At 44.0% G+C, this 26,081-nt stretch overlaps 1 protein-coding gene across 10 annotated transcripts in view; it reads right to left on the reverse strand.

Moving 5' to 3' along the window:
• NTRK3 (neurotrophic receptor tyrosine kinase 3) overlaps positions 1-26,081 on the reverse strand; it is a 421,771-nt gene that overhangs the window by 23,259 nt on the left and 372,431 nt on the right. For 5 of the 10 annotated variants that reach the window (XM_061394344.1, XM_061394343.1, XM_061394346.1 and 2 more), the window contains 2 exons: positions 25,319-25,562; positions 7,773-7,847 (listed from right to left, as the gene is read on the reverse strand). In XM_061394344.1, the coding sequence (XP_061250328.1) occupies positions 7,773-7,847; positions 25,319-25,562 (319 nt within the window). The remainder of the gene's footprint in view (positions 1-7,772; positions 7,848-25,318; positions 25,563-26,081) is intronic. The other 5 variants (XM_061394345.1, XM_061394347.1, XM_061394350.1 and 2 more) reach the window with 1 other exon arrangement.

The raw sequence follows: 26,081 nt of genomic DNA on the forward strand, positions 1-26,081 counted from the left end.
GGTCATTTAGTGAGTCCCCAGGAAGTAGAACCAGGCTACGTCTAGGGTAGGCCAGTCCACAAGCCTAATGCCCTCATCTGAATTTATTTAAACCTCTGGTCTCCATTATAAAAGAGGCAGAAAGAGATTCTTCCAGTGTTTCAAGGCTGGGGCAGAGGTGGAAGCTCTGTCTCAGTGAACAGGGATACAGAACAAAAACTTATTGAGTGTTTATACGGAGCCAGGGTCTATGACGAATGAGTTAAAATACACTGCTTCATCCACTGCTCCCAAGACGCCTTGACTCCGGACCTTACTGCTACCAAAAGCATCACACCAAAGAAGGAAGGAAAGGAGAGGGAAGAAGGGGTTAAGCAACTCATGGGAGTTCAAAAGGCTGAAGACGGAAAGATCCAAGTCTCACACCTAAGTTGCTCTGATTTTAAAACCAATGTTCTTCTGCACCCTGCAAGTTGGAGTTCTTACGCATCTCCATGTTGAAGGAAGAATCACTAGCAAAAAAAAATGTTTTCAGGCCTGTACATTGATGGGCTGCAGGCTGCAGATTTGGGAAAATGTGATAGAAATCCTAGAATTTGATTACTCTGAAAACATCCATAAAAGCTAAAGAGGATTTTCACTAAGAAATACCTAAATCTGCAGATGCCATGAAGGAAGATAGGAGCCGACATCAGCCCAGAGAATGTTCATAAAAATGACACCAGAAAACATCATGTGTTCCTCCTCGTAGAGAGAACGGAAAAAGCAGTCGGTCACAGGCTTTGCTTCCTCCGTCTTTGCTTTGCAGCTTTGCCCTGCGTGATGCCTGGCCTGACGCCTCTAGATGTGATGCTGATTATTTCTGCTGGCCTCTCCCCGGCCCCCCCACCCCCGATGAAGACAGGTCTTTGTTAGCGATCAACTAGGTCCTGGGTAATCTGCCCAGCTGCTGCAACATGTATCATCATCCTTTTCAAAATTCATTAGCCTTGATTGTTTGGAAGTCTATTTTCCATTAATGTCTATTTCTCTAAGATCATCATCTCGGGCAGAAAAAGAGGAAGGCAGAGAGAGATGGAGGGATGACGGGGGGTGGGGGTTGGGTAGAGCTGAGAAGGAAGGAGGGAGAGAGCCAGCAACACATGGCAAGCCTGGTAGAGTCTTAGAATTAAGCCACCCCAGAAATAAGTCCTAAATCTGAGTTTTTATAATTACTGAGACACTATACTGCCTTTTTGCTTAAGATAAAGTTTTCTCTCACTTGTAGCTGAAAGAATCTTAATCCAACAGTCGAAAATTTGACTCTCAAGTTCATCTCCATTTCTAGGAATAAAATGTCTATTTCCAGACATGAACCTAAGAAGAAAGACTCAGAGAGATCCCAGGGGCCCAGATAGAAATGAACTTGCCTCACTAGGATGGAATTGCAATACACTTTCTCTCACACATAGCGTGCCCTTTGCTCCTTTCCTGCTCTGCTCACTGGCACCCGCCTGCCAGGTCTTACCAGCCACAAGGCATCACAGACACAGTTTACACATGTGTGGCTCCCAGGCGGTGCCAGTGCAGGAGATGTAAGAGACGCAAGTTCAATTCCTGGGTTGGGAAGATCCCCTGGAGGAGGGCATGGCAACCCACTCCAGTATTCTTGCCTGGAGAATCCTATGGACAGAGGAGCCTGGTGGGCTATAGTCCATTTGGGGTCCTAAAGTGTCGGACACAACTGAAGCAACTCAGCATGCGTGCACAGCTCTGAAACCAGCACCTGAACTGAAAGCTTTCTTTGCATGACCACATCCACCCCACACCAGTACATTTGGCTGCAGGTCACATCAGACATCTAGTTTCCATTAGGGTTAGCCACAGGTGCCAGCACGGGAGGAGATGGCAGAGATCAGAGGAACTAGCTAATACTCAAGAGAGGTAGGGACCAGCCTGGCAGACCCAGGCAAGAGAGATCACGGAACTTAATGTTATTTCTGCCAGCATCTCCAGACAGGAGGTGCTGTCACAATCCTCCCAGACATATGGATTTCTCATGAGTCATCCATCCCCCAAAGAATTGTGGAAACAAATGGATTGACCAGCTTTGAAGATAAGATTCAGAACAAGGAGGATAGAGTCCCATTGCAAAGGTTAGGGCACCCTTGCTAATGCATGGTGGCATTATGGAATGATGGCACAGCCATACAATTCCCTTCTTTCCTCTGCCATCTTCCCTCTGGATCCCCCAGAGCCCTTTTACATGAAGGCCTGAGCACCATCCGATTCCAGGCAACTCTCTTCATGCTGTTCTGAGGGCTTGCTCTGATCTGAGGCATCTATTTTCAGATCATCAGAGAGCAAAACGCCAAGGGGCCTAGAAGTTCAAAGATTAATCACCATGGAATGGGCAGAGCTCCTAACTCTGAAGAAACCTCTGGGTGAGAACCCAAGGAACTGGCCCTGGGAGCACACAGCCAATATCCCTGAACCTGAGGGCGTGAGATGCCATGTAAGTAAGAGGCATCTCCCACAGGAGTGTGTATGAGGCTCCCTCCCCACAGGCCCGTCTTCACTATCTTAAATTGTGAGGCTTGGAATAGCAACACAAACGAGGAAAATCATACCCCACAGTCTCAAGGCTTTTCAGCTACGTGGCATTTTTCCCCGTCAAGGTCCTAGTGCATCTTAGAATACTCTGTAGCTCATAGGCAACTTCTTGGCAACCTGATTTAATCCACAACCTCCATCCATGACGGCTGAAAAGCACTAATATGCAGAGAGGACATAGAAAAAACTCATACTGAGTTCTCCTTGTGTGCCTTATGCATGCAAAGAGACAGGGATGTGTTTTCAGGTGAATTAGAAAAACTGGATTCATTGGGGTGAGGAAACACACCCTTGGACTCCCAGCATGCTGGTGGAAAGAATGTGCCTAGGGTCTCTAAGCACGTTCCTGGACTGGGACTCACTTGTGATCATGTGCCCTCATAGACATGAGTTGAAGGCTTAGGCATTGACCTTCGAGCGGCAGCTAAGTCCTTTCCAGAATTAAGACTTATTCTGGAAATAGAAGGAATATCTTTGTCCACTTAAAAGATAATAATAAAAATTTCTAATCTTTATCCCCATTCCACACTGGTACTCCACAGGGCACATGGCTACAGAATATAGAAGTCACAGGTGTTGAAATGGGTTAATATTTTAGGAGAGAAGGTAATTGGCATGCTTGCTTCCTTATATCAGGGAGAGGACTCTTAGATAAGCCAGAGAAGTCTCTCCTGTGGAGGAAGATGAATGATGCTTTTCTCCTTAGCCTGTGAGTTTCAAAGTGACGGAGGGAAACTAGATAACGGGTCATAAGCAGTAAAGAACCAGGATTTGATGAAGCCATCATCATCCACTACCTGGAAGACCACAGAGAGGGACATTCAAGGGCCTGGAGTACATTCTTAAGTGATGCTGACATTGTGACATAAAGAAAATCCTTGGTAAATGACAGAGTAATAACTTCTCTCTATCCATATGACACATATTGTGAAACTCAAAGAGACATTGCCTTGACATGGATTGAGACCTCTGGGTAAATATGTTACAGAAGTCCAATGAAATAACTTCATTGCAGGTGGGAAGATTCTCCGTTAGCACAAAGGAAAATGGGAAAGGATTATTGGAGATACCAAAATAATTCTTCACTTTGCTATAACAGCTCTCTCTGGTGCACATAGAGGGTAGTTTGCTTGCCACGCCACTTTACCAGGAGCCCAACTTATGCATAAAATAGGATTCTACTTCATTTTTCTTTTCTGAGAAGTATGTAAATGTACATTACAAGTAAGCACAAGATCACAGAGTGATACGGATGTTAAGTATAACCACAATAAGATGTGGTCCAGAGATTTCATGCTTCTCGCTAACAGCAATCCCAAGACTAGATGAAGTCAGTCTGTGGGCTCTATTCACAAAGGAAGGCAGGAAATTTAGGATTCTCTCCAAACTCAACTCTTCACTCAAGCCCCTATTGATAAACCTTTGTCTGATCTCAGATCTGCATGCATGTCTGATCTCAGATCTGCATGCATTCTCCCTATCCTATTATATAGATTCTCTCCCTTCTTATTATATGCATCCTCCCCACCCCTATTATATACATCCGCCCCATCCCTATTTAACCTGTCCTCCCCATCCCTATACTACCCATCCTCCCCATGTCTATTACACGCACCCTCCCCACCTCTATTACATACGGCCTCCCCATCCCTATTATCTATCCAGAGACCCATGTACCACCCTCCTTCCAACATGCATGAAACCCAGGAATCCAGGACACACTGAAGTCAAGCTCCACCTCTGCCAAGGATGGATGCCAGACAAGAAGACTTGCTCTCATGCTCCCCAGTGGTTCACGCCTACCCCCATTCCCAGTGACAACAACATAAGGAGAAGCATCAGAATTCACTATACCTTCATGCAAAGTCACCAAAGACATGGACAACCACTCAACACATCTGCTCTTGATCCAGCCATGCAAATCAGCCCAGTCGCAGGACCTTGCCATCACCCAGCGAGTCCTACTTCTTTTTATTTCAATTGCTTCCTGCCAACTGGTGCCTATGGACGGATGGTGAGACTAATTGATAAAGGCAGGATTTCAGAATTACTATCACCTGGGTTTAAATCTTTGTTGCACTATTTTCTAGTTCTGTGTTTAAATATCAATGTTCTAATCCCTAAAGTTCTTTGGAAGGACTGATGCTAAAACTGAAACTCCAATACTTTGGCCACCTCACGCGAAGACTTGACTCACTGGAAAAGACTCTGGTGCTGGGAGGGATTGGGGGCAGGAGGAGAAGGGGATGACAGAGGATGAGATGGCTGGATGGCATTGCCGACTTGATGGACATGAGTTTGAGTGAACTCTGGGAGTTGGTGATGGACAGGGAGGCCTGGTGTGCTGCAATTCATGGGGCTGCAAAGAGTTGGACATGACTGAGAGACAGAACTGAACTTAACTGAATCCCTACAGTAAGACTATGATAACTTCTTCAAGAAAACAGTATAGATTATATGTTTAGTCGCCAAGTCATGTCTGATTCTTTGTGACCTCACAGACTGCCTGGCCTCTGTCCATGGGATTTTCCAGGCAAGAACACTGCAGTGGGTTGCTCCTTCCTCCTCTGGAGGATGTTTCCAACCCAGGAATCGAACTTGCGTCTCCTGCGTTGCAGTCAGATTCTTTACCACTGAGCCACGTGGGAAGCATAGATTAAATAAATGTATTCAGAGCCTTTAGCCAAGTACCTGGCCATGTAGGTGCTCAGTAAGTGTAATGCCATCCTGTACCACCCCCAAGGCCACCACATGGAAGAAGAAAAGCCTTGAACTATCCTAAATGGCCAACAAGGCAAAGATGGAAGGACTTTCTACAAAGATGTTTCCCGGGTGGTTAAAGCCACAGCTTATTCACTTTCTGATGATGGTTGAAAATGAAGCCTATCAAACAGACCAGGTATGCTTCCAATGCCATAACCACCCCTGATTCTGCCTCCTCCATTTTTTATGGGTCATTCTGAAGTATTTTCTTGCTGTGGATTCAAAATGTCCAGATCTCACTTGTTTCAGAAAAATTTTAGCCAAGCCATTAAATCCCTCCTAGGCTAAATTAAAAAAACCTAAATAAACTAAAATGCACTAAGGTCTTTAGGGAATTCAATTGCTTTGACCTCCCTATCTAAAATTGTACACACACACACACACACACACACACACACACACACCATCCCCACCACCATCTCCATTACCACCACCAAGCATTTATTTCTCTCTTCTCTATTTTATTTTTCTTCTAAGGATCTATTATTCTCAAACTTCAATATATTAATATTTTACTTTATCTTAATTTTCTATCTCACTTATTAAGGTCAGAGATTTTTGTCTGTTTTATTCACAATTGTATCCCTAGTGCCCAGAACAGTTCACAATACATAAATAGAGTTGCCCTATGTCCCAATTTCTCAGGCAAGATCCCAATTTATGCCTCTGATTTCTGCTTTATTATTAGTAGCTTCTCTTTTCAGTCTCTGAGATGTCCTCGTTTAGACCATCAGATACACATAGTTTGATTAATAATAAATATTTGTTGAACTTAATTAACAAATTTGACCAGTATGATACTTTAATTAAACCCATCAACTCTTGACACCAAGAGTTTTACTCTGATGTGAATGAAATGCATATGATTTTTTGTAAAAGCATGAGGAAAAAAAAGTGATTAATCTCTTATAATTATCCTTCTTTCAACATTCCAATAAAACTGGCAAACATGTTCTGATAAACTCAAGCCCTACACAGCTATTCTTAAAGTTAATGCCTTTATTAGTAACAGTGCTAAGAACAGATACCTATAAAAATGAGATCCTGAGAGAACCTGGGAGGCTATGCTTAATTTACCTCCCTAACCAAATCATAAGAGAAATGAATGGAACTGTAAAAGCATTCCCAAGCACCTGCCCATAAGACTGACATCAGAATAATGTCACATAATAGAAAGTAGAGGCTGCTCACATCAAACTGAACTGCAACACACCCAGTCAGCACTTGGAAGCAGCATTTCGAGATGGCAAAAAGGACTTCTCTCTTCCTAATCTGGGTGGGATTTTTAAGGTCTGGTGGTGGCTGTTCAGTCTCTCAGTTGTATCTGAATTAGCGACCCCAGGGGCTGCAGCACGCAGGCTTTCCTGTCCTTCACTATCTCCTGGAGGTTGCTCAAACTCATGTTTTCAAGGTTGGGTGGGTAAATTTTGTGGGTCTATTTTCACAAGTGGATCATTCCCCAAACAGAAGGAAACAGCCCTTGGGCAAAAAGCGGAAGGAAGCCATCTCCTTCCATCTGATGATCCAGGCAAGACAGACACAACTTTGACCAGCACTGCAGTGTGTCCATCTGTATTTCAGAAATTACGGTAGAAATGAAAACGGGGATGGGGAAAGACTTTCCTTCCAGTACTCAGGCATGTGACTTGTCATGGAGCTCTGTATTAACTATCCTGAACATCACATTTCTTAGACTAAGCTTCATCTGAAGTCAATGGGGATAGTAAAAGTGAAAGTGTTAGTTGCTCAGTCATGAATGACTCTTTGCAATCCCATAGACTGTAGCCCACGAGGCTCCTCTGTCTATGGAATTCTTCAGGCAAGAATACCAGAGTCAGTAGCCATTCCTTTCTCCAGGGAATCATCCTGACCCAGGGATCAAACCCGGGTCTCCCACACTGCAGGCAAGTTCTTTACCATCTGAGTAACCAGGGAAGCCTTAAGTCAACTGGGAGACCTCCAGTTTTTCAGTCACTTGAGCCTATGTATTACCCTTAGTTCCTTCAAGTGTGTCTCTTATGGAACATAGGCACCCAATGTGTTTTCAAAACTCAAGGTCACACTTCCTGAAATGCAAGAAAGCAGCCAAACCACTGTCCATGCAGAGCCTCCAGCCTCTACCACACGCGCAGGGCGGGACAGAACCCCTGGGAGCCACTCGATCTCCAGGGGCTTTCCCAAATGTGCACCTCATTTCAGCAGATCATGGCCCCCCCACCCCCTCCATGCTTTCTGCCCATGAGACATCTGAAGCACATCAACATCATGGCTTTGGCAGGAGACTTCCATGAATAGTCAACGGTGTCCCTGGAATGGGAAGCAGGGCAAGAGAGGTGGAGAGCAGCCATAGCCCATGGAAGTTCCTCTCCAAAGTCTGCAAGCTGTCAGTGTGTGTGGACTGCCCAGCCCCTGACCCCAGAAATGAAATCCAGACTCACTGTGGAAGCTGCCGATGCTTCTAGCCTCTGCCGCTGCCATGACACGCTGGGCGGGCCCTTCTGGCATGGCCCTTCCTGACAGTGAATTGGGGAGACAGGAGGGCAGGGGAAGAGAGAAGAAAGGGATGAAGGTACAGGAAGAAAGCATGAAGGGATGAAAGCAGGGAGGAGAAGGGAGGTGGGTGTATCTTTAACTGGATGTTGTGACTTTCTCGGCCATGGCTTCCAAACACTGCTCCCATGTTACTGGAGAGAAAGGCTAACTGCATCAGCTCAGGGGTCCATGGCTAGGCAGACACCCCATCACACCACTCCTAGGACATGGCACCCATCTTCTTCCTTTGTGAGCCACCAAGATCTAGCTGGTTTCCCACCAACAGTTCTACTTTTGACTGGGTAAGCCTCCCAGTTCACTGAGGCTCTGAAAGGAGATAGATCTTATCCTAGAATTTTTCTCCCTTTAGGTCAAGAAATGGCACCTTCTCCAAAGCTTCTAAGAAATATTTTTCTTCAGCAGAAAAATCAATAAACTCATCTCTGCTTTTAGGAGTTTCTCTCCCAGATACCTTCCCTGTTTTCCATGATGAGCTAGCAGAACGTCATCTATGTAGAGTCTCAACTCTCCTTCTCTTTGCTGTCAGCAAAATCACCATTTATCTTCCCTATTACCACTTGGGAAAAACCCATTTCTCCCAAAAAGCCTCTTGAGAAGTCAGAGGAGGGGGTGAGTGTCAGGCTGCCTTAGAGAAGGGATGTACAATGACTTAGCGATGCCATTTCTCAAGTACCTCCCAAATCAAGATCTTTGGACAGAACACATGACACACAGTCCCTGCCCTCAGTCAAACCAGAGGCAGAGAAGCACAGGAATGACCCAAAGAAGAAGCACATTCATGAAGCAACACATCTGTGTGAGCAAACCAATGGGGCCATGCCAAGGAGACCATCCTGTGAAGGCAATGAGAGGGCACTGCTGGGGTTTTTTGGCAGCAAGAAACAGACAGAGAGAAAAAACAAAGGGGGAGATGAGAAAAAGAGCCCATGGGAAGTTGGGAAGAGAAGATATAATAGGCTGAATTCTGTCCCCCAATAAAATTTTTATGTCCCAATCCCCAATACCCCAGAATGTGACTAGAGTGCAGATAGGGTCTTAAAGAGGTAATTAAGGTTAAATGAAGTCATTAGGGTGGACTCTGATTCAATATAACTTGGGTCTCTAGAAGAAGAGAATATTTGCACAGAGACATGTACAGAGGGAAGACAATGTGAAGATACAGGGAGACAGGCATCTACAAGGAGAGAGGTCCAGGAGAAACCAATGCTATAATACCTGATCTTGGACTTCTGTGGAACTCTGTCATGGCAGCCCTTGCAAACTGATGCAGAAGTCCTCATGCAACAATAGGACTTAGCAAATGTCACTGTGGAATGGGGGTCAGGCTGGCTGGGTGTCCCACTGAGGTAGCTTCTGGTGGGAGGGGACAGGAAGGAGTCTGGCAGAGTGCAGCGTGAGATATGTATATTTCTGAGACATGAATATTTCCCCCAGGCTTTCAATAATCAGTTAGAATGATGAAAAGTTTGAGAAGTAAGGGTTGGTGGGCTTTAAGGTTGAAAGTGCATGTACTGATCCAAGTGCTGATCTGATGAGGGTGTGAATGAGGATTGTTCTTGCCAACATTCAAAGAACAGTGATACTGGGAGCTATGAAGACAGAAGGATTTGGTGAAGACTTAGGTACCAGTGATGAAGAGACAATTTTTAAAATGACTCCCCTTTTGGGAAGCTCTCAAAAGAGTTTTTGTTCATGCCAACAGACTGCTGAGGAAGTAGGAGGTCACCAAAGTGAGCTTTATCTCCAACAAGGTTCAATCACCCATGAACTCTCCAGGGAAGATTTACAGACTAAGCAAAGAGAAAAGAGGTAGAAGCCGAAAATGTAAATTCAAGGACTTCCCTGGTGGCCCAGTGGTTGAGACTCCATGCTTCCACTGCAGGGGGTGTAAGTTCAATCCTAGGTTGGGGAACTAGATCCCTCAAGCCACGTCATGTGGCCAAAAAGTAAAATAAAAATGCAAATTCAAACAGCTTTTGCGTAAGGCAAGAAGTTTACAACCATGGAAGTGCATGAATATTCCAAAGTAGATGTCTAAAATGGTGGCACCAGAACTTCCAATGAGGAGAGAAACCAATGCAAGAGGCAAAGAATGGTCAGAAAAGGTGAGTAGAGGGACTTCCCTGCTGGTCCAGTGGTTAAGACTTTGGCTTCCAAAGCAGGGGGTGTGGGTTTGATCTCTGGTAGGAGAGCTAAGATCCTGCATGTATGGAAGCCAAAAAAACCAAAACCCATAAAACAGAAGTAATATTGTAACAAATTCAATAAACACTTTAAAAATTATCCACATCGAAAAAGAGAGAAAGGGAAGTAGCTTGTGGATTGAGGCATCAGTAAGGCATTGAACAAGGATGTTAAGCAGTGGGGGACTGGAGATGTGGGACAAGGAATGGTGCAGTTATTGATAATATCATTCAACAGTTAGTTCAAAAAAGGATTTGACTTTTTAGAGCAAAGACATTTGAATTTGGGCATGGTAAGATAATTAGTGACCCCCAGGATGCAGAGTCAAGGAAGGGGTAAGATCAAAAGCTTAAAAATAAGACAGAAGGGACCTTCCTGGTGGTCCAGTGGTTAAGAGTCTGCCTTGCAATGCAGGAGACTCGGCTTCTATCCCTGGTCGGGGAGCTAGGATCCTACATGCCATGAGGCAACTAACCCCACCACAACTACTGAGCCCTCATACTCTGGAGCCCACATACGTCAACCAGAGAGCCCCTGTGCTCTTGTGTGCTGCAAGGAAAGATTCTGCATGACACAATAAAGGCCCCGTGTGTCATAACTAAGACCCAACACGGCCAAATTAATAAATATTGTTACAAATTTAAGACAGAAGACAAACATGACTATCTTAGTAGTTGAGGAGACAAATGAAATTTAGAGGTGGCAGAAAGGTCAAATGAAGAGTTTTCTTTCAGGTAGAAGAGATCATGGATTTTAGAATAGAAAAAAGGGAGAAAGACTTCAAGATTGAGCGAGACAAACAGTCACAGCAAGAGGTGGGCTAGAGATCGGGCAGGTGACAGATGGTGAGGTGTGAGGGAAGTGAGAAGGAATGCAGACGTGTGACTCTGTTGATAGGGAGAGGGTGAATCTGGCCTAATACTTCATAGCATCACAAAAATACATACTTGACACAGTTCCATGCAGGAGCATAATCATAATTTCTTAAATTACTCTGCCACTTCGCACCTGTCTAAGCACCTTTCATCACTAAGTTGACTCTTAGGATCTGAGAATTGGGAAAAAGCAAAACTTTGAGGTCATCTGGTATGTGTCTCTACAGCATCCCTAAAAGGTGGTTATTTGGATTTTCTGGAAAATCACCGGGGGTGGAGAATACACAGTCTTCCATGGTGGTCCATCATTTTCATGTAGGAAGGGACACTGTCTGTGGCACTGAGCTCCAGCACCCAAGAGTCTTCTAATCCTGACCCCCTGTGGGTAAAGGACTGTGTGGCCCAGCCTATTCACCAAGTCAGACCGACGGAGGACAGTCCCCGAGGACTTTGAATGTGATGAAACCTGGTTTTGTGATTTCTGATTGTCCCAAACTGCAGTGCCCTGGAGCACCATCCCAGACCAGCCATTCACCAAGAGACAGACTTGTCTCCGTGTTTATTTCACTTAACAGGCATTTATGGAATGCTTACCCTATACCAGGTATGGTGTTAAGCAAAGGATATGTGACTGGTGGAATAAGGCATGGATACTGCCCTTTCATACATGCCAAGTGGGACTTCCCTGGCAGTCCAGAGGTTGGGAGTCAGCCTGCCAATGCAGGGGACACAGGTTCGATACCTGGTCCAGGAACAAGGATCCCACGTGCTGCAGGGTAACTGGGCTCCTGTGTCACAACTATTGAGCCTGTGCTCCAGAGCCAGAGAGCTGCAACTCCTGAGGCTCGAGCGCCCTGGAGCCCGTGCTCTGCAACAAGAGAAGCCACTGCGGTGAGAAGCCTGCACAACACAACTAGAGAGAAGCCCTTGCCCGCCTCTGCTAGAGAAAAGCCCGTGCGCAGCGACAAACACCCAACACTGCCAAAAATAAATTAAAAAACAAAAAGGAAAGAAATCTCAAGCTACTAAAAACAAATGCATGTCAACAGATGTTTTGAGAATACATTTTCACAATAAACATATAAAAAGTCACTTCCTGCAACACATTTAGAGGTACTAGGCCAGCATTCTTCATTTCCAATCACCATCTCCTCTGTTCCTGGCATCCTTTTCTTACTCTCCAGCTTCACTGAATCTGTTATAATCTGGGGACTACACGTGGCTAGAAACACCTTGCTACTGCTTGCTTTATTACCTGCTTGGAGACCCCAAACTCCCTGAATTAGGGTCTCCTCATTTGCTGGATGGGCCAGCCCTGAGTCACCCCAATTGTTTACCTTCTTTTCATCTTTGTCACAAAGCCCTCCTAGAAAAAAGAAAAAAAAATCATGACACTAGCTTCTTGTAGGTTCACACTTCTAAATTTAAACTACCTAAGCTGATGGATACTGTACTCTGCTGGTAGATCATTTCAAATGTCTATTCACAAATAGCCTCATATTCTTGATTCTATTTTTTAAAGGGATATAGCTATTTTTAAAAAGATTTTTTGATGTGGATCATTTTAAAGTTGTTATTGAATTTGTTACAATATTTCTTCTGTCTTATGTTTTGGTTTTTTGGCTGCAAAGCATGTGAGATCTTGGGCCTCCCTGGTGGGTCAGTGGTAAAGAATCCTCCTGCAATTCAGGAGACATGGGTTCGATCCCTGGGTTGGGACGATCCCCTGGAGAAGGAAGTGGCAACCCACTCCAGTATCCTTGCCTGGGAAATCCCATGGACAGACAAGCCTGGAGGGTTATAGTCCATGGGGCCATGGGGTGGCAAAGGAGTCCAACACAACTTAGTGACTAAACAACAACCTCAACTTGTGGGGTCTTAGATCCCCAACCAGGGATCAAACCCACACCTCCTGCCCTGGAAGGCAAAGTCTTAACCACTGGACCACCATGGAAGTCCCATGACTCACATTCTTTATAAAGCTTTACTTAGGAATCAGAACACAGAACCCAACTCTGCCCTACCCTACTTTTTGTGCAATCTGAGCAACACCAACTAATCTCTCTGATTCTCTGTTTAAAGATCTGTAAGTGGGAATAATAATACTAGCCTGGTCAACCTCAAAGTCCTTTGATGATGATCAAAGAGAAGCACTGGACCTGTGAGATGGGAGAAAAATTTTCTTGTTTAAACTCTATCTCCAAACTGATGCATGAACTTGAGAAACACTGGCTCTTTCTCTGGACTTCAGTGTCTCCATGTGTTAAATAAGTGGGTTTTATAATACGACCTCCAAGTGGACATCTAGCCAGAATTTCATGAGTTTGCCAGTATAGATTGCTTACCCACATTTCATGGTATTTATCAAAGACTCTCACAAAATACTTAGGAGGTTAATAGGTGTAGGAGAAGAGTCTGACTGGGTAAGAGTCCTAACCATAGAACGACTGCACTTAAAGAATGCTGAAAATTGGATCAGCATGGGTTTGAGGGCAGGACTCTAGCAGCAAATCCAAGTCTTGAGTTATTCAACTCTCTAAGAAATTAAAAATATGTTTCAAGTCATTACTAGTGTGTTGATAAAAGCTCTAGATGACAAACTGGAAGGGAGAGTTGTATCTAGGCCATATAAAGCTTTGGCAGAGTGGAACAGGGAACAGATCTATGAAGAACTAGGCATTTTTTCTGTACATAAGGTTATAAGTGGAGAAGAAAATGGCAACCCACTCCAATATTCTTGCCTGAAGAATCCCATGGACAGAGGAGTCTTGCAGGCCATGGTCCATAGGGTTGCAGAGAGTCAGATATGACCGAAGTGACTAAGCAAGAAAGGTTCTAAAACAATAGAAACAACTGAATGCTTAAGTAAAGTGTGTGAAAAAGGCTAGTGGAAGGTAATTTAGAGTACTGGGTTACTAGTTCCATTGATGTGAACTTGGGCAAATAAACCTGTTAGCCCCAGTAATGAAGGCCCACCTGGCAAACCCCTTCCTTTGTACATGATCTTTAAGAGCAGTGCATTCAATAAAGTCACATCTCTGCCTGATTATACTACTTCCAGTGGTGAGAAGCTAAGGTTAGAGCATGACTAAAAGGGCCCAGTAGAGTCTTTGAATTGAGAGCATAAATTGGGTTAGAATAGTTCAGGACTGCAACTCTACAACCCAAGTGCCAGCATCCCCTTTCCTATGCTCATGGTAGACATCGTCTGCTGACCCCACATGCTTTTTCACTGACTGTAGATACAGTCACCAAGCTCTTCTCATCACTCTACTGCGAGCAACCACTACCGGTCATCAGAACTGCTACCTGAGACCTACTTTCCACCTCTGGGGCATAGAATACTTGGTACCAAGGCAATCAGATTTAAAAGCAACAAAAGGAGTCATTTTTTAGGGATAAAGGACATTCAGTGACATGGAAAGCATGAGGTACTTTGACCATAAAGTGACCCCTCCCAAGTATTTGGAAATAAAGACAAGGCAATTAATCTCCTTAAGATCAGCATAAAATGGATGAAAACATGAATTTACATCCAAGTCTGTCCGAAAAAGCCTGAGTGCCTTCTAGGCCATCATGGCTCATTTGTAAATTGATGGATGCAGATAATAAAAGAATATGATCATAGAGACCTGCAAAGGTCATGGAATCAGATGGTGGCGATGTTCATCCTCTCCTGGCTTCAGTCAGGGGACAGAAGAGGATTTAGGCAGAAGACTGGGAAGGCAAGAATTCCTTGCTCTCAGATTAGTAGAGACATATCAGTATTTTTTGGCTGGATGCCATCGACCATTTGATACATCTGATGTCTTTGCTCTGACTTCTTCCTCCTTAAGCAACCTTCTCAGTGTGGTCAGGCTTCCCACACAGGCTGGCTTACTGGGAGTGATGCTTTGATCACAGAGCCTTTTAATAATCCAGTCCCCTGTGAGCATTAATAAATTGTCCTCCTGGTGCTAACTCCAGTCTCGTGGGTGTTTTAATTATTGTGAGACATTCTCTCAGGCCTTCTCACTGAGAAGCAGATTGTTTGGGCCTTTGGTAGGGAATCAGATCCTGCTGACTTTTTCTTAGGTGATGTTATTACATCTTTCAGACTCTGTTATTGTTGCTGTTGTTGTTCACCCGCTAAGTTGCAATCAACTCTTTGTGACCCCAAGAACTGCAGCATGCCAGGCTCCCTGTCCTTCACCATCTCCCAGAGTTTGCTCAGACTCATGTCCATTGAGTCAGTGATGCCATCCAACCAGCTCATCCTGTCATCCTCTTCTCCTCTTGCCTTCAGTCCCTCCCAGCATCAGGGTCTTTTCCAATGAGTCAGCTCTTCACATCAGGTGGCCAAAGTATTAGAGTTTCAGCTCCAACATCAGGCCTTCCGATGAATATTCAGGGTTGATTTCCTTTAGGATTGACTACTTTGATCTCCCTGGCAAGTGGGGACTATAGGGTACACTTGAAAGTACTTTGGATGTTATTCCTTACCCATTATAAACACTTGACATACGGCTACGTATTTTTTAATTAAGCACTTTTATTAAGTATTTTTATGTGCAACATCTCTGTGATAAAAACGGAGTGGGTTCCTTTGCCTTCAAGGGAATTTCTGCTGCAGAGAGCTACAGGATATGCATGTACCTGAAAGACTCAAGGACATGACTAAATAAACACAAAGGTCAAGAAGTTGGGGATTGACCCATTGAGTAAGGAAATGACCAATTTCAAGGACAAACCAGGCTGCAACTCAAAGGTCCATCCTGGCTATAGAGGTTAGAGAGCATGACTCAATGGAAGAGAGGTTGTCATGGTGTTTGGCAAAGGGAAAGAGATGGCATTTTGATGACCACTGCCAATCAAGTTTGGGATGTTGAACTTTTTCCAGAGTGCCTGTAATCATCTACTAAGCAGGGTGTACTGTGGTGATGGGGGTAATAGTGGTAGTAGTCATGGTGGTAATAAAACCAGCAGCACCCCAAGTCAATGATTTTACAAAGCTCTTGAATATCCATTATCCCATGTTATGCATAGGAATGAATGCACAGGTTATCAAGTTGCATTTGTTAAGGGCGAAAAAGGCAGGAGGACTGGGCTTAAACCAGCTTGTTTCTATCCACAAGGTTCAATGACCCTAACATCTTCCTCTGGGGTGACAAGGGGCATCACACACTTAGGAGGCCTGGAGAATGGGCTGTAATTCTGCAGGTCTTTGTTGACCACAAAATTCATAGTTACAGTTATCAAAAGTTAGTTCCTTATTGGAGCTACCAGATCCAAAATGGTAAAGCCCTTCCTGCGACCACCCAAATGTGCTTTCTTTTTCTTCCTGGACATCCAACTGACCAGTTCCAATTGTTTAAATCAGTCCCAGAAGATTGAGTGTTTGTTGTTTTTTTTTTTTTTTAATCTTTCCAGGTTCTTTTAAGTAGGCTCTTCTCCCCTTCAATGTTAGTATCCAGCACCAAAGACCATGATAGGAAATACTAGGCTTGTACCTTTAAATAATTTGCAGTTTCTTATATAGATCATCCTCGACTTACAACAGTTTGACTTTACCAGAGTATGATAATGATATGCATTCAGTAGAAACCATACATCGAATTTTGAATTTTGATCTTTCCCTGGGCTAGCAATATGCAGCAAGGAACTCTCTCATGATACTGGGTAGTGGCAATGAGTCTCAGCTTCCGGTCAGCCGTGACGTCACAACCCACACATTTATAACCATTCTGTACCAACACAACCCTTCTGTTTTTCACTTTCAGTTAAGTAATCAATAAATTTCATGAGACACTCAACACTTTTTTATAAATACACTTGGTGTTAGATGATTTTGTCCACTGAAGGGTAATGTAAGTGTTCAAGCCCATTTAAAGTAGGCTAGGCTAAGCCATGATGTTCAGCAGCTTAGGTGTATTAACTGCATCTTTGACTTCTTATATTTTCAATTTACAATGAGTTAGAAGTAAGCCCATTGTCCCTGGTGACTCAGACAGTAAAGCCTCCACCTGTGATGCAGGAGACCTGGGTTCAGTCTCTGGGTCGGGAAGATCCCCTGGAGAAGGGAATGGCAATCTACTCCAGTATTCTTGCCTGGAGAATTCCATGGACAGAGGAACCTGGTGGGCTACAGTCCATAGGGTTGAAAAGAATCAGACACAACTTAGCAACTAACACACATACACAAGCCCATTGTAAGTCAAGAAAGATCTGTATATAATTTCTACCTTATTCATTTACGTAGAATAATAACTATCATCTACTGAGTGCCTAATAGGTAACAGGTAATTCACATACATTATCTTATTCAATCCACACAAAAGAAATTGTTTTCATTTTTTTCAGATGAGGATCTAAGGCTTAGAGAATTGAAGAAAATTTCCTAAATTCTGGAGTTCATAAGCAGAAACTCAAGATTCAAAGGAATATCTTCTCTTCAATGTTGGCATCCAGCACTACATAATGGAAATACTCTGGCTTGCAACGTTAAATTCTGAGTATATCCTTGGCCCACTTTCTCTTGGGCCACGTTTTCCCCATCCCCACCTCAGCTTTGCCCTGTAGGATTAGCTCAACCTGAAAAGTCAACAAGCAGGAGTAAAAACTGTGTTTAAAATTCTGAATTTCAAATGTAATGTTGACCCAGTCTTCTGCCTTCTCCTCCTCCTGTTTAGACTCAGATCACAAAGTCTTGGGCTTTGAGGATTAGGAGAGAAATACAATTCCCCACGAGGAGGAAGTCAAGGGAATATACTGTTCTCTTTACATGCAAATATCTTAATTACAGCTGGTAAAAAAGATATTTGTATGGAAATTTATGTATCTTTATATGTTATATATTCAGTTTGCCATTAAAAAAACAACCCTTTATACTTGGGGAACCTAGACAGGGTCTATTATAATACTCGCCACTGTCAAGTTACAAAGAGGCTACCACCCCAGCCAACCATAGGAGAGAGAGATGGAGTGAATCGACACCCCGCTGCCTTCTCTTCTTCCTTGAGGTTGGGTTCCTGCACAAACATGCCTCAAGTTCTTGATATTTTCTGATGAGGATTCACCCTGGTCTTTTTTTTTTTTTTTAATCAATACCTGTCCTCATGGAGATCAGGCTGACTATGATAGCATCCATCCCATGCTTGCACCACTGTCATCGACAAAAGAAAACTGCTAGATTTCAATACGGGAGATGAAATCAAATTGAGGAGACTCCTAGAAACTGCTCTCAGAAAAAGGATATTATATATATATATATATATATATATATATATATATATATTTGGCATGTCAAGGGAGGGAAAGATTTATATCCTGTTGATTCCCCTCCAATGAATAAAATACAACCAATTACCTATGAGACATACCACGCCATTTTGGTCTCACTAAGCATCTACTTAGCATTTTCCTGACTGTTCTAATGTCTGTTTTAGAATATAATCTGTGTTTATCTCTTCTAAGGATATTGGACAGGGTAAACTTGTTTTGCAGCAGGTAGAGGCTAGACATAACTGAGAACTTCCCATTTCTAAAGGGTGCTACAAATTAGAAAGAAAAGGATAAATCTCTCACCGATGAGAGTTTCCTTTTGCCACAGCTGGAAGGAATAAGGAGGAACCAGTGGAATCCCGGGAGATACAGGGGAATAGAGCAAACAGACCATCTGTCGGGGATGATTTTGAAGCTGCTCTGCCTGGGGCCACAGGGGTGAAATAGATGACATTTAAGGCTGCTTCCAGCTTCATGTTTCTTTAAAATTGAATGATTTGGCATTTGTTCATCTGTTTTTCTAACACTCCAGGGACGCAGAATGGACTAGGTGGCCTAAAAGATGCATTTGTTAAAAATCTATCCTGACCCTTCATTTCACTGTTATTCTTTTTCAAGGTTACGATTCAAAACAGCAAGAGGCTTTGAGTTCCCAGGCCCTGGCCTCGAGTTCACCTTCCTCAGCCCCACTGATTCTGATGGCTTCTCTTCCATACTCCACTGCTACCGCCATGGCCAATAGCCTTATTACCTCTTCCCTGCACGTCCAACCTTGGTGGCCTCAGGTCCCAGTGGTCTCTCCTACATGACACTGCCTGATGGCTCGTCCTCACGTTGCCTCATTTACACTAAAACAGATGACAAATTCCCAAGACTGTCCTGCAGCTACCCATGTCAGAACAGTTGGCCTTTCAAGAGCTGCCACCGTGGTCCCACCCTTTATGAACATTTCCTTCCATGTATCTTTCATATACCTTAGGTTTGGCTGGTTGAGTGATACACTGTTCTAGATCCCTCTCTCAGTTTGCTGATTTCCAAGCCATCTTCATTCCTCCTAAAATTCAACCCACTGACTGTCTCAAGATCCAAATCACCCATCTAATTAGATGGGCTTTTGGAATTGGTCATCCTATTGCATTACGGTGGAATTACAAATTTTCTTCCTGTTTTATATTCCCTAAGGAAATTTTTTTTTTTTTTGCCCCCCCACTTCTGTGTCATGTGGGATCTTAGTTCCAGGGCTGGGGATTGAACCAGAGACCCCTGCTGTGGAAGCGCAGTCTTAACCAATGGGCCTCCAGGGAAGTCCCACCCTATGAAAATTTAATTCCCTTGGGAATAAAGATTGCGTTCTCTTCATCCTTGCACATAGGGAATTGTACTGAATCCTGTCTCTAACACATGGACCTCTTCAATGGCTATGGGATTTGGCACAAGGGGAAATAAACCAGCATGGACAAGTTTAGCAAATACACATGGTGAATTAATCATCCAAAGGCTGTAGAAATGTTCTAACACTGACTTATTGTTGAGGAATCTCAAAGCCTTGAAGACATCACCAACCCTCATCAAGGCTTAGCTATAAAATGTAGGCTGACAATGTCTGATCTCTTACTTATCTGGAAGGTCTTAGAAGACCCTCTTATTTTCCTGGCATAGCACTAAGAGTCTGGTGAGAAAGTGCAAAGCTCCACAATCAGCACGTGTAAAATGAGCACTTCTTCTTTAGCTGGTTTGAGTGGGAGGGCTTACGAGACAGGGTTGGGAGGCATGAGGTTGGAGAATCAGATGGAATTCAAGGGCAGTCATTCATCCACTGATCCCCTGCTGCTACCATTCTGGTTGTCACCTCTGTCACTATTAAGTGTAGCTGGAATACATAAGATCTACTCTAGATCTTATCTGAACAGCCTAGTACCTCCCTGGTGATCCAATAGTTACCAATCTGCCTACCAATGCAGGGAACACGGTTAGATCCCTCATCTGGGAAGATCACATGCCACAGAACAACTAAGCCCACGTACAGCTACTGAGCCTGTGCTTTAGAGCTCATGAGCTGAAACTATTGAGTCCACATGTTGCAACTATTGAAGCCTGCATACCCTAGAGCACATGTTCTGCAACAAGAGAAGCCACCGCAATGAGAAGCCCGTGCACTGCAATTAGTGAGAAGCCCTGGCTTACGACAAAAGAGAAAGCCCATGTGGCAATGAAGACCCAGCACAGCCAAAAATAAACAAATAAAATTAACTGGGGAGCCTGCTGACTGGATCCTGACGCCCAGCTCTGCAGAGCATGGAAGCCCCCCGACCCTCCCAAAAGTGATGCCTATTTGGGTTCTTCTTGGTCTGGCCTCATCCACTTCCTGCACTCTGAATTTCCACTCTGAGGTCATCCATGCATTGATTCATCTTTTTACTGGGTGTCTGCCAGGTTCTAGGTCCCATGCCAGGCACAGAGGATGGCAGAGTGAATAGGAAGGCACTCTCCTGGCCCTCTGGTTCAGTAAGATTGGAGCACCAAGCCCCTCCACCACCAGTCTTCCTGTATCAACATACCATCTCCCTTCCAAATCAAAACATCTGAAAATATTTCGTTCCTGGAAACCCCAACCTCCTCTTCTTCTAGGACTTTCCTAATTCCAGACTTAACTCCTCAAATTGTAGTATTGTCTGATACTCTGAGAAAGATATAATGCTACTCAAAACCCACCCTTGTCAAAGCCTGTTTAAAGGCAATCTCCAAAGTGGCTGAGCCAGTGACCCATCAAGGAAAAGCGATCTGTCATGGGGCACAGTCTTAAGAAGACAGAACAAATCGCTCTGGCACTCACTCTGGGGCAGAGTTGTTTGTTTTTCTCTCTCTAAATGTGTAACAGGAAATTAGGCAGTTCACCTTTGTGTATCACTTTCATACGTGTACACGAGCCAGATGGCACCTCTTTGTGTTAAGAAATTTAAAAGGAAAGACTAGAAGGAGAAGTTTATCTCCACTTCCTCTGCCCTCCTAAACACATCCTGGAATCTACACTGGGCAGGGGAGCACACATATACACATACAAACACACACACAACATACGCACACACCAGAGTGATAAGCATGTAGCTGTGTAAGGCGGGCTTCCCAGGTGACCTAGTGGTAAAGAACCTGCCTGCTGATGCAGGAGATATAAGAGATGCGGGTTTCATCCCTGGGTCAGGAAGATCCCCTGTAGAACGGAATGGCAACCCACTCCAGTATTCTTGCCTGGAGAATCCCATGGACAGAGGAGCCTGGTGGGCTGCAGCCCATGGGGTCACAAACAGTAGGACACGACTCAGCACACATGCATGAAGCTGTGTTAGGCACCAGAAACCAGCAAACTCCTAGACCCAATAGATTTCAGTAACGTACGGTAGCCCAGAGGTGCAAACCTGTCCTGACTGTCCGCTTGCAGAGAAAGTCCTTCAGTGTTCTTGCTATCTAATAAATCACCACCTTCCCCTGGAGTCTCAGCTGGTGTACCAAACAAACAAACAAACAAAAATCTTTCATAAATCACCTGAACATGAGCTTGGCTCTAAGATTCATGAGCAGGACCCTATAAACACTGACCAGAAGAACAGGCAAATACTGATGACCCAGGATTTCTGGTTAAGTTGAAACCTCGGCAGGGAAATTTTCCCTACGTGGTCAACATAAAGATCTGCTCCTTCAGGGAAGCTGTGCTATCCCAGTTTAATTTCCAGTGGTCAGGAGGGCCTTATCTCTGACCCAAAACTTACACCTGGAAGTAAGATTATCCCTGAGGTTCTCCTGCCTTGGGTGTGATGGGAACTAAGGAAAACAAACAATAATTTCTTCAGTTAGAAGTGTATTCCAGGCTCTTTATGCATATTAACTTGCTGAACATCAAAAACAACTCAACTGAGAGACCATGTTTGTCCTCATTTGAAAAATGGGACGATTACATAAAGGTTTCAGCAAAACACATTGACGTTCCATGGCGGTTAATGGCCGTGTTAGGTTGTGAACACAGGTAAGATTGCACCCAATACAGAACTCCTTTGTCACCTCGATGTCATCCAGTATGAATAATAAGACTTCCTAGTTTATTACTGATGTGACCTCAGGCAAGTCTTTTGTTTTACAGAAGTGGGAGTGGGGCTGTGTTCATATTAAAGCATTGTGAGCATCTGAACATGAAGAAATGACAAGCTGATCTTTGAATACGGAGAGTATAATATCTACCCACCACCAGTGGAGTATGTAGCTCTCTAATGGAGAGCTGTGTTTTGACTGCAATGTTGTTATTTAGTCACTAAGTCGTGTCTGATTCTTTTAGGACCCCATGACTGTAGCCCACCAGGTTCCTCTGTCCATGGGATTTCCTAGGCAAGAACACTGGAATGGGTCACCATTTCCTCCTCTAAGGGATCTTCCCAACCCAGGGATAGAACCCAAGTCTCCTGAATTGCCAGCAGATTCTTTGTCAGGTAGCTTTAGTGGTAAAGAATCTGCCTGCCAATGCAGGAGACATAAGAGATGTGGGTTTGATCCCTGGGTTGGGAAGATACCCTGGAGAAGGGGATGGCAACCCATTCCAGTATTCTTGTCTGGAAAATCCCATAGACAGAGGAGCCTGGAGGGCTACGCTCCACAGGGTCTCAAAGAATTGGACACAACTGAAGTGCCTTAGCCCACAGGAACCACTGAGGAAGACCTTTGATTGCAATAGCTCTCCTTTTTTTAAATTTCATATTTCTTTGGGACCATCCATTTTCAAGCCAGCTGGCCTCTGCTTACCTGGCTTAGCCCTCGTGAAAAGGGAACTGTGGCTGCCTAGTATAAGAACAGTTTCCCATCTCACTCCCTTCCTTGAATTCCAACCTCCCCTAGAGCCCACAGAAGTGAGATAGATTTACTTCTTGTAACTCTCCCAGGAGTAAAGAGAGATAGTTCACAACTGTTTAAGCCAGGGCAAAGCAAGATCGTTTGGAGATGGGATCTTTTCTTTCTTTCTCTCTCTCTTTTAAATCAGAACAGAGAAATATTAAGTGCATTTCTTAAAGCAAGTTTGAAAGCTGAGGTTGCACACATGCTCTTCAGATACTGTTTCCCAAGATCCCAAGATTGGTCTAATCAAAATCCGCCTCACACAGAAAAACAATGATCCATCCCTAGCTTTTATCAACACCAACATAAATCTGAGCTCAGCCAGACAGGCCAGCAAACCCCATTACACAGAGTGCAGAGGCAATTAAATGGTGCCAGCTCCAGCTAGACTCACGAAATCTATGACCCATGGTCCCTTGGTAACCACACCAATGCTTCTCTTGGAAACAACTGGAAAAAAATTGGTCCAGATGCTAAAGAAAGACTCCACTTTGATATTTCCTGGCAGGTCTGCCCTGCCCATCAGTCTGTGCCTACCACTACATCATGCTTCTTTTTCCAAATCTAGGGATGCTAAGACTGGGCAGGTGGCTAGACACAAGAAGGGTTTCTTCTGTCAGCAAAAGGTAGCTTTCTGCTGACATTCTACCTTCCCTACTGTTCGATCTACTTTGCTTTATATCCTCATGATTGTATATCATCTGCCATCTTTCAGTTATAACGTGAACATGTCAATTTTTAGGCACAAAAGGAGTTTCTCAAATATTCCATTTTTCCCCAGGTTATGGCTAAATTAGTGTCTTCACTGCTATATTTGAAATGGATAATCAACAAGGACCTACTGTATAGCATAGGGAACTCCGCTCAATGTTATGTTGCAGCCTGGATGGGAGGGGAGTTTGGGGGAGGATGGATACATGTACACATATGGCTGAGTCCCTTTGCTGTCCACCTGAAACTCACAACATTGTTCATTGGTTATGCCCCAATGCAAAATTAAAAGTTAAAAAGAAATCAGATAAAGTGTCTTGAGTGATCCATTATAATGTCTGGGCAATGTTTTTTAGGCAAAGCCATCATAAGCATCCAGACAGAGTTGATTTGCAGATGCCAATCCCAAACTCCCAGCTCCTGACCCACCTTGCTCAGGCCAAAAAGCTGGGTCCTTTGATTCACAATATGATCATTCATTCCATACAAAGAAGATGAGGGAAATTGCTGCCTTGTCTCTCGACCTCCAAAACATTGCACCACCTTCTCCTTATACACCATCCAAACTCCTCATCCATTCAAAGTCCCTAAAGTAAATCTCCCATGTACTTGAAGCATCTGCCTCTCTAATCAATATACAGAAGTTATTGTATCTCTGTATACAGGTTGCACCCATATTTCTCCTTGGGGGAAAAAAATGCCATGCATGCCCACTTGCCCTTTCCCTGGCAATAATAACACTGTCAGAATCACTCCATGATCCATGGGAAGAAGATTCTCAAATATTAAGGGGGAAAATGTGGGGGGTGCAAAGTAAGATACCTATTAATATAAAGTAGAAAAGTGTATTGAAGTAAAGTTGAATGTGGTGTTTCCTTTCACCATCAAACAGCTTCCCCTAAGGCCCATTTGCAACTGTCTCCAAAGTTGGCGATGAGAACCTACTTCCTTCACTCATCTTTCTTATACCATTTGGATAATTCTGCTCAGCAACACACTAACCATTTTGATCCTTTATGTTGGGTTCTGCCTTCTCATTGAGATCTATCTTTGCAAATGAGCCTATATGGTCACCAGTAATGTTAAAGAACAATAATGTGCTGTGGGTGAGGCCGGGTAGGGAACTGCATTGAAAGATGTTAAAATGTAGCATCAAGTTGAGCTTGTCCATGTGTGCATTGGGGGACACATATATACATATATGTGTATATATATGTATATATTGGTATCTGTTTTCATGAAGAATGAGTACTGATGGACGTAAGAACACAGTGCATATGTCATTGCAATGTAAGGATATAGTCGCGTATTTCTATCCAGGTGGAAGGGATGAGTAAGCTATCAAGAGAAAAATTGACAGGTATGTAGAGATGCAGGCGTGGCCAAAAGATAAGCATCAAGTGTCTACCTGGGCACAGGAGTGTATGCGTGTGCTCCAGAGTAACAGGGTTAATGGACAATGACGGAGACATGTGAGCAAGGTGCTAGCTGAGCCATGGATGCTGCATCGGGGGAGGCCCCCTTACCCTGTAGTAATCGGTGCTGTAGACGTCTCTGGACATGCCAAAGTCTCCGATCTTCACCAGCAGGTTGGCTCCAACCAGGCAGTTCCTGGTGGCGAGGTCCCGGTGCACGAAGTGCTGGGAGGCCAGGTACACCATGCCAGAGGCGATCTGACTGGCGATGTGGAGCATCTGGGAGAGCCCCAGCTCGCCTTTCGCCTGGCGCGGTTGCCCATCCACAAGGATCATCGCATCTGGCCCATGGGCCCTGTAGGGATGGGGGTAGGAGGAGAAGGGAGGGAGCAGAGAGAGTTCAGATCAAGGAGAAATGCCTTCTTGATTCCCTTGGCTCTGGAATGCACCACAGAGATGAATGAAATCTCTTTTCTCAGCCTCCTTGCGGCCTATTTCTATCTACCCCAAACTCTATTATGTAAGCCTGATTAGGGTGAAATATACAATTAAGATTCCCATCTAAGAAGACAGCAGACTCATTTTAATGAATCAAGGAGTGAACGTACTCTTTTGGATATTTTACTGCCATCCAGGGGCTTCCCAGTTCCTTCATGTCTACTATAGAGTAATTAATAAAACGATAATTAACACCTACATAACCCTGACTATGTTCCGTGCACAGCTTTATGTATCTGTAATGTACTAATTCCCTTAATCATCCCCCCCCCAACTTTGAGATAAGGAAACTGAGGTACCTCATCTGGCCAAAGTCTCGCAGCAGCCACATGGGTGACACGTGACTATGGAGCAGAGTTTTAAACGTTAAGCTTTC

Source organism: Bos javanicus, chromosome 21 (assembly GCF_032452875.1).
Source record: "Bos javanicus breed banteng chromosome 21, ARS-OSU_banteng_1.0, whole genome shotgun sequence".
Taxonomy (NCBI): Eukaryota; Metazoa; Chordata; class Mammalia; order Artiodactyla; family Bovidae; genus Bos; species Bos javanicus.